Source organism: Impatiens glandulifera, chromosome 1, assembly GCF_907164915.1.
Source record: "Impatiens glandulifera chromosome 1, dImpGla2.1, whole genome shotgun sequence".
Classification (NCBI taxonomy): Eukaryota; Viridiplantae; Streptophyta; class Magnoliopsida; order Ericales; family Balsaminaceae; genus Impatiens; species Impatiens glandulifera.
In genome coordinates, this window is record NC_061862.1 from 150,241,352 (window position 1) to 150,250,484 (window position 9,133).

The 9,133-nt window shown below is 27.3% G+C and overlaps 1 protein-coding gene across 1 annotated transcript; it reads left to right on the forward strand.

Annotated features, from left to right (window-relative positions):
- The first annotated feature begins 599 nt into the window (after positions 1-599).
- On the forward strand, positions 600-3,132 carry LOC124920130 (protein SODIUM POTASSIUM ROOT DEFECTIVE 3). The gene is made up of 4 exons (XM_047460547.1): positions 600-701; positions 792-1,398; positions 1,690-1,765; positions 2,792-3,132. Exons 2-4 carry the CDS (start codon positions 799-801, stop codon positions 2,947-2,949), a joined length of 834 nt encoding a protein of 277 aa, XP_047316503.1. The 5' UTR covers positions 600-701; positions 792-798; the 3' UTR covers positions 2,950-3,132.
- The last annotated feature ends 6,001 nt before the right edge of the window (positions 3,133-9,133 follow it).

A 9,133-nucleotide genomic window follows, 5' to 3' on the forward strand; every position in this document is an offset into this window, starting at 1 on the left:
AAATCTCAGTTCAATTTAATACAGTTTTAGTGAAAGTTTGTTATATTTAATTTTAATAAATTAATTTGTTATAACCCATCAAGATAATTCGTGATAAAAATCAATTTAAAAGATCAAAATATTATAAATTCACGTTTATTTGAAAGTGTTTTGAGTTTAAACGGCTATTTTATTTTAATTAAAAAAATATATATATATAGAATAATTTAATTTGTTATATAGAATTTGAAAGTGTTTTTATGAAAAGAATGAAGAGAGAAGTGTTGACACAAGTAACCACGTGAAGTAGAGAAGTTCAGTGGACCTCTCTCTCAGAGCTCGTTTGATGAACTGGTTTTTTGGGTTTTTCCAGGATTTTATCCTAAAACCCAAACATCCTTTCATCCATATTTCAACTATCTAATCAATCATTTTATATATATAAATACCAAAATTACCCTTTATTTAATTATATAAAATTAATTTATATTTAAAACTAAAGGATATTTTTGACTTTTTAACTTTAAAAACTAGTTTTTTTTAAATTTCATCAAACAAGGTTTTTTAGGACAAAACCCAGAAAAAACCCTAATAACCAAAGATCAAACAAGCCCTCAGTCATCACTCATCTCTATCATTTTTCCGTTTCATACTTTCTCTCTCTACAATCTCTCTCTCTCTCATGTCTGTTACACCATAAAGAAAGGGAGTACATACAAACAGTAAGCTTTCTCTCTCTCTCTCTCTTTAAGATGAATACAGAGATTCTGTAAACAATTCAATTTGAGATTTGTCTTTCAAAAACATTGCAGACCACCCATGAAAGGAATCGATTTGTTCTGCGCTTCACAAGCATCAACCGCCATTCTCATAGGAACTGATGAAATCTCTCCTTCATCGTCTACAACTTCATCGTCTTCCTCGGCCACAGCCATAACCTTACTCGCTGGAACCGAAGACGCTGGAGGAGGCAGAGCAATTGACCGTCACAATCCCATTATTCGCGACGGAGCTAGAAGGATCGGAAAATCTCTTACTCCTTGCATTTCTCAACAATCTCCTATTAATCCAAGACCCTATAATCAACTTCAGAAAGGGAGAAAGAAGAGCTCGAATTTGACTAATGAGAAGAAGAAGAAGGAGAAGAAGGAGAAGAATGTTGAAGATCATGATGAGAAGGCAATTGTTAAGACAAATAAGTTTATCAGTCCTCCAACTTCATCGAGATATCTGTTGGATGATTCCGGTTTGTTGGATGATGGTGTGATGGATTTCAACTCTGTTCCGGCGTTGCTTCCGCCGGAGAAGAAGGTGGTGAAACCCGACGAGTTACTTGCAGTAGTTGTACCAAAACTGCCTTCCTCTTCTTCTTCTTCATCGTCATCATCTTCTTCTTCTCCTTCTCGCGCCCCTGACCAGGTCTTGATTCTTTTTCACTATCTTCATTATAGATTTGATAGATTATGGAATGGAAATTGGAGTCTAGATGCTCAATTTACATGATTCATGTCTGTTTTATGTATATATTAGAAGGATTTTTCTTGAAATAGGTTTGAATTCATTATTGATCTAACATTCTTAAGTGTTTGATGGGTTGCTCTGCCTCCATGGATGCCATACATACATGACTTTCACCATTAGTATTTGTCTGTGTTGGCTAAGAAAGAAAGAAAGATGGATCCAAAAGTTATAACTGAGGTTTGTTGGCAGGTCGTTGTCTTGAGGGTTTCACTTCACTGTAGGGGATGTGTAGGCAAGCTGAAGAAGCATATCTCTAGAATGCAAGGTCAGGACCATTAAATTCTTTTTCTTTTTTATGTCTCTCTATAAATATATATTCACAACAAATAAGTATATTTAGAAACTGTAAATAAATATAACATGGTCCACTACAAATTGTAAATTTGACCCCCAAAACCCAAAATATTGTTATCTTGGGTATATAGACTTTTAGTTTAGTTATGAAGTCAAGCTCATTGGTAATGGTAAGTTTATGAATTCGAGTATTCACATCTAAAACTCATAATTTTAAGTTGATGGGTTCGAGTTTCACAACCAAAACTCATAATTTTAAGTTAATGGGTTCGAGTCTTCACAACCAAAACTCATAATTTTAAGTTGATCGGTTTGAGACTTTATAACCAAAACTCTAAATTTTAAGTTGATAGGTTCGAGTTTTCACAACCAAAACTCATAATTTTAAGTTGATCGACTCATCATAACAAAAAATCATAATTTTAAGTTGATGGGTTCGAGTCTTCACAACCAACGCTCATAATTTTAAGTTGATCGACTCTTCCTAACCAAAACTCATAATTTTAAGTTGATAGGTTCGAGTCTTCACAACCAAAACTCATAATTTTAAGTTGATCGACTCTTCATAACAAAAAATCATAAGTTTAAGTTGATGGGTTCAAGTCTTCACAACCAACACTCATAATTTTAAGTTGATCGACTCTTCATAACCAAAACTCATAATTTTAAGTCGTTCGAGTTTTCATAGCCAAAACTCATAATTTTAAGTTGATGGGTTAGAGTCTTCACAAACAAAACTCATAACTTTAAGTGGATCAAGTCTTTGTAACCAAAACTCATAATTTTAAGTTATATGGGTTCTAGTCTTCACAATTTAAACTCATAATTTTAAGTTGATGGGTTCGTGTCTTCACAACCAAAACTCATATTTTTAGTTGATGGGTTCGAGTCTTCACCGCCAAAACTCATATGTGTTCGAGTTTTCACAAGCTGTCTTATATAATAATTTTCAATAAATTGACCTAATTTTGATTTTGTGGGTTTGAACTATGAATAGGTGTTACCTCTTTTAACATAGACTTTGCGGCGAAGAAAGTAACTGTGGTAGGGGATGTGACTCCGATGGGAATGGTGGAGAGCATTGCGAAGGTGATGAAGAACGCGCAATTGTGGACTCCGATGATGACAACAACGACGGCAGGACCCATCTTATAATTGGATGTGAAGAAATAATAAATATCAATTCTAGATGGATTAGCATAACTTGTTGGTTGTTGTTAATTATTGGTAAATTATTGTGTTAGGATTGGAGGAATGTTTCTTATTTTTCTTGTTGACTAAATGTGGATTAAGAAACTTGGGCATTTGATCCATTTGTCTTTTCCCTTCTATGTATTCCATTCAAGACTTGCATTGGCTAGTTTCTTGGGATAGATCATAGATGGATCAATTAAATTAGGGTTTAAATGATTAATAGGTTGAGTCAATTTTTTTAAACATAAGTTTTGGTTGATTATAAGGTGGATTCTATTGCTTTTATTAATCAAACACTAAAGAGTGTAATTTTTTTTTTTAGAAAAAAAAGGGTTAGCATCTGATATGCAATTAGTAATTAGAAGTTACAAATAGTTTTTATTGTTGGAGAATTACATGTTACAATTAGTACCAATCTGAAAACTATCGTTTGGCTTGAGCCATAAAATGAAAAATTTATGATAACAAAAGTTATAGTGAGTGATCATTCGTTACCAAAAGAATATAATTAGCATCAATTTCAATATTGAAATAATTACAAACAATTATGTATTTTTAAAAGTTGGATATTTTATGGTTACTCAATTTATATTGGGTGTTTGAAAAAAAAAATGTTTGAAAACAAATGAAGTCTTACAACTCTCAATATTTGATAGTCAAAATTTACAACGTGGATATGAATATTTATTAATTTATAAATAACACATAAATAATAAGTTAATAATGTTTAAAACTTTTAAAACAAGTATTATTTTTATTATAATTTTAATAATAAATAATTTTAAATGGTGAGATTTAAAAGAATTAGTCCAAAATCACCATCTACTCTAATAAGAAATCTCAATGATAAGTTGGCAAATATTTTTTTTAAAATAAAGTGATTTATTTTAAGATTTTTGATTGGCAGTAATTTTGATTAAATGAGTTATTTTTATAGAAATATTTAAAAAAATATTAATATATAATTATATAATAATATTTTTTAATATATAGGATATTTTAATATTTGTATTAATGAATTGAATTTATTAGAATTAATGAAATATATTTGATTAAGTTGAAATTTAAAAAAATACAAGTCTCTTTTTTTTTTTTTCATTTATAAGTTATAACAATACCATCAAACTATAAATAAACGGGCCTCTTTTTCTTTACTTTTTTTTTTCATCAGAGCCCATTTGAAACATTATCTCTGAATTTAATCTCAGTTTGAAATTTGGATATTTTTGTAACCTTCACTTTTCTTTTCTGAGAGGTTAGGCTGTAATACCATCCATAGAAAATAAAACAAATATAACTATTTTGGATAATAATTTAATTTGAAAAAGGTTAGTTATATATTATTAATTTATATATAATTAAATATTTTATACTTAAAAATTTTAAAATTATATATATTTAAATATAAAAATAATAATAAGTTAATAACACTCAGAAAAATTATATTTATAAAATTAATTATATTAATTTATTTAAATAAATAATATTTTTTAATATATAAATATAAATTTGTTTTTATATTAGGATTTTATATATGTGTTACTTTAATATTTATGCAATATATTTAATTTTAATATATAATATTAAAGGTTTATGTAATATATTTTATTTTAGTGTATTTTAGTTTATTATATTTATTTGAAATATTTAATTTAGAATGTTTAATTTTATTTATATATATTATATTTATAAAATTACGTAAAAATAAAAATATGTGTTATTTAATATTTATGTAATATATGTATTATTTTAATATTTATATAATATAATATAATATATTTATTTTAATATATAATATTAAAGGTTTATGTAATGTATTTTATTTTATTTTATTTTATAATATTTATTTGAATTGTTTAATTTTAATTATATATATTATATTTATAAAATTAAATAAAAATATAATATATGTTATTTTAATATTTATATAATATAATATAAAAGTTTATGTAGTTTATATTATTTTAGCATACTTATCATAATTTAAAATAATATTTTGAATTTTTTAATTCAAAATAACTTTAAAAGAGATTAAATATCAAATTAGTGTTAATTATTAATAATTGTAATAATTAAATCTTAACAAAAATAATTAAATAAAATTCAAAAATAATTTAAGGTTAAAATATTGTATTTATTTTACCCAAATTAACTTCAAAAAATTGAAATTATTTAATTATGATTTTAAACCTAATTTATTTATAATATATGGCTTAAAATCATTAAATAAATACTCAAAATACCCAAAAACAAAATAATAAACATAATTTTTATTATGTTTTCAAAATTATTTTTTGTGGTATTTTTGGTGAAGAAAAATAAAAGAAATGGTTAAAATTCGTTTTCAAATAATCTTTTTATAGAAATAAAAATTGATGATATGGTGTGGACGAAACCAGAAAAATTAGATATAGTAGGAGCCGCATCCATCAAATGAACGTCATCCAACGCGCCAAAATCATCCTTGTAGTCGGTTGTAACCAAGCGAACGCGCGCCTGAGGCCACAAGAGATCAACTAACGGGACGTCAACCCCGTTAGCCGAAAACGCTTAGACGCGGACGAAATGCCAAAATTCCACGTTTCGGTTAAACGAAACGACGTCGTTTTACCCTTCTTTTTCACCGATGCAGGAGATCGTCGAAAACACGATCGACACCGACGTTTCTTCCAAAAACCTGGTCTCCGGCTACAACCATCCTTATCCCTAAAAAAAATAACCATGTGCACGTCTTATCCTCGCCAAGTCAAGTCCTATACTAACCTAGGTTACTAAGAACAAAAGAGAAACGAAGAAGAAGAGCTTCAATAGAAGAATCGAAGTGGAATTTGACTTCAATTAACCGACCTAGCTAAGTATAAATACTACATAAGTCTTAAGCTTCCAATCCATCAAACGATCGCCAAATATTACAGTTGTAATCGAAGAATCAATGAACTCTAGCGAACTGGATTTTTGTAAAATCTTTTTTGACGATCAAAGCTTCGATCCAGGACTTGGGAAAGCTTCCTACACATCATTGGAATGTTCAACAATCGTTGATAAGCTTCCAGACCCGTTGTAATAAGATTTGTGATTTGAAAATGTTTTTTTTTTCAAGTTTGATCGGGTTGATCACATTTAGGGTTCAATTGTGTGATTTCTTTGTTATAAATCATTCCCTAGATGATTTATAATCTTTCTGTCGAAAGAGATTTGATCAATTCAATCTAAATAGAAAAAACTCAAATATGATTTTAAAATTTGAAAATTTTGAAAATCGTGTTCTTGAAATTTTTGGCTTAAATTTTGAATCAAATAGTTGCATAACATCATTGTAAACATGTTAAGATAATTTCTAAATTATAAAATCAACATCCCGATCATGTTTGATCCAACTGAAATTTTTAAAAAAAAGTTTAAATTTCAGTTTTAAAAGTTATTATAGAGTTTGAATGATGTTCTTGTTTTGGTTGTATTTGACTATAATCATCATTTCAAAGCTATTAGAACAAGAATTTGGCTATGCGTTGGCCTAATTCAAAAGATCTCAAATTTTATCCTAAAAACAGTTTTGAGAAATTGATCTGTGTAGAGATCGATTGATTGTGATTAGGGATAGGAGTTATGATCCATACTAATTAAAAGAAAAAATAAATGTTATAAATAAATCTTTCAATAACCAGACTTTTACTTAAGAAATAAAACTGTCTTTTGACGGGCGAAGAACATAGCGCAAAGCGTAACCAAAAAACAAACCCCAAACTCGAATATAAAGTACGTATACTCTGTTTTCATATAAATAATCTTTTAAATTAATTATGTTTGATTAATTTAAACTAAGTTTTAATTACATTGTTATTTGGTCTCAGATAATTAAAAATTGAATAAAATTAATTATTTTTATAGGATAAATTTCTAAACTTTTAGATATATTTTTTCAAAACCAAGGTTGAAGTGCATCGAACCTCGAGTCTTCCCTCGTGTCGTCCAAACACGTGTTAAACTATGAGAGAACCATCTCCGGGGGTTAAAAATATTTTATTTTAGTTTATAATATTTATTTGAATTATTTAATTTAGAATGTTGAATTTTAATTATATATATTATATTTATAAAATGAAGTAAACATAAAATATATATTATCTTATTAATAAATATATTTTAGTTTAATATATAATTTTAAAGTTGTATGTAATGTATTTTATTTTATTTTATAATATTTGTTTGAATTATTTAATTTAGAATAATTAATTTTAATTTTCTATATTATATTTATAAAATTAAGTAAAAATAAAATATATGTGTTATTTTAATATTTATGTAATTTATTTTATTTTAATATTAATATAATATAATATATTTTATTTTAATATATAATATCAAAGTTTATGTAATATTTTAATTTATTTTATTTTAGTTTATAATATTTATTTGAATTATTTTATTTATAATGTTTAGTTTTAATTATATATATTTTATTTATAAAATTAAGTAAAAATATAATATATGTGTTATATTAATATTTATATAATATATTTTATTTAATATATGCATTATTAATTTTAATTATATATATTTATTTTTATATAATAAAGTAATTAATGAGTTGAGTGTAGAGCCGTCAATCTGGGTTAGGCCCGTTGGGTTGCCCGACATGCCAAGCAATTTAGACAGGTTGAGTTGAAAATATTAACAACCCATTTGGAAGTGGGCCTATACGGGCCAACCCGCTCGGGTCACGGGCCTAGGCGGGTCGAGCTTGAGTTGGCCCGCGGTTGACAAAAAAATCTAATCTAATTCATAGCCTAAGCCTTATAGGCATATGCCGCATAACCCTAGTTTTTTCTCTTCCCGTCAGCACTGCAATAGTCAATACTCAATACTTTACTCATCGACCACCAACTACTTATTTGTTCCGCCTTTATTCTCTTCGTTCTTGGTCCAGACTACAACAGTCATTACTCAATACTTCGCCGATTGATCGCCGGCTACTTATTTGTTCTGCTTTATTTCTCTTATTTGTACTCGCAATTGGTTACATAGATATGCTATCGGTAATTTTATTTACAAAATTTTAATTATGTTCTTAACTTATTTGTGACTTGTGACTTCATATATTAGTTTATTTTGATTTGAATTTTTAATTGCCTTCATTTTTGTGTATTTCATATGTAGATAAAACTGAAGAAGACAACATAATAATTACATTAATATTGTCCAAGCAAGGATAAAATGTTTTCTACGATGCTGATGCAGACATTGAAGAGAAATGCGATGAAGGAGAATGATTTGACATTGATTATATCTAGATTGATGATATTTAAAGAATGTTGACTTTACTGAAAATTTTATTTTATGAAATTTTCAAATTTTAGTTATTTTGTTAAACTATTTGGTCAATTAATGTGTAATGATAGATAAAACTCTAGTTTGGTGTGTATTATAACTATTTGGTAATGTTCTTGAATTTATGTTTTCTAGAACTATTATTGATATTTATTTATTTTTATTTGTAGTGAGACAACCCGCGGGCTGACCCGTCTAACTCGCAACCCACTTTGGGTTGGAGATTTTCAGCCTCGGGATGGTGGGTCGGTCCGTCGTCGACCCGTCAAACGATAAGTTTTGGTATGTAAGCCTACCCGCCATGGGTTGACCCGTTTGACCTCTAATTGAGTATGAAAGATATATAATTAATAGGTTAATTAATTATTTAGAGAGAGAAATGTATAGTAAAAAGATGAATATAATGAGAAAAAATGTTTGAAAGGTAGATAAAAACTGTCTTCACCAATTCTGCATACTATCTTAATAGTATTAAATTTTTCAATATAAAAGGGTTTGTTTGAGAAATGTACATCCGTTTATTTAATACAAACTCATAATATCACATGACTTTTATATTGTTTAAACTAATACTTTTATGGCAATATAATATTAACGAGCTGTTATCTATATATAATGACGCATAATTTAAAATGTTGTAGGGGTAGAATATACTCTCTCCACAATCATCCATAAATTATGTTAGAACACATTCTCTTTACTAATTTATTTATATATTTTAGATGAGTTTCTCTCTCCTGTCTTAGTTACTAATTTATATTTTCTATCATAATTATTAATTTATCTTTTCTAATTTTTATTTTATTTTATCTCTCAT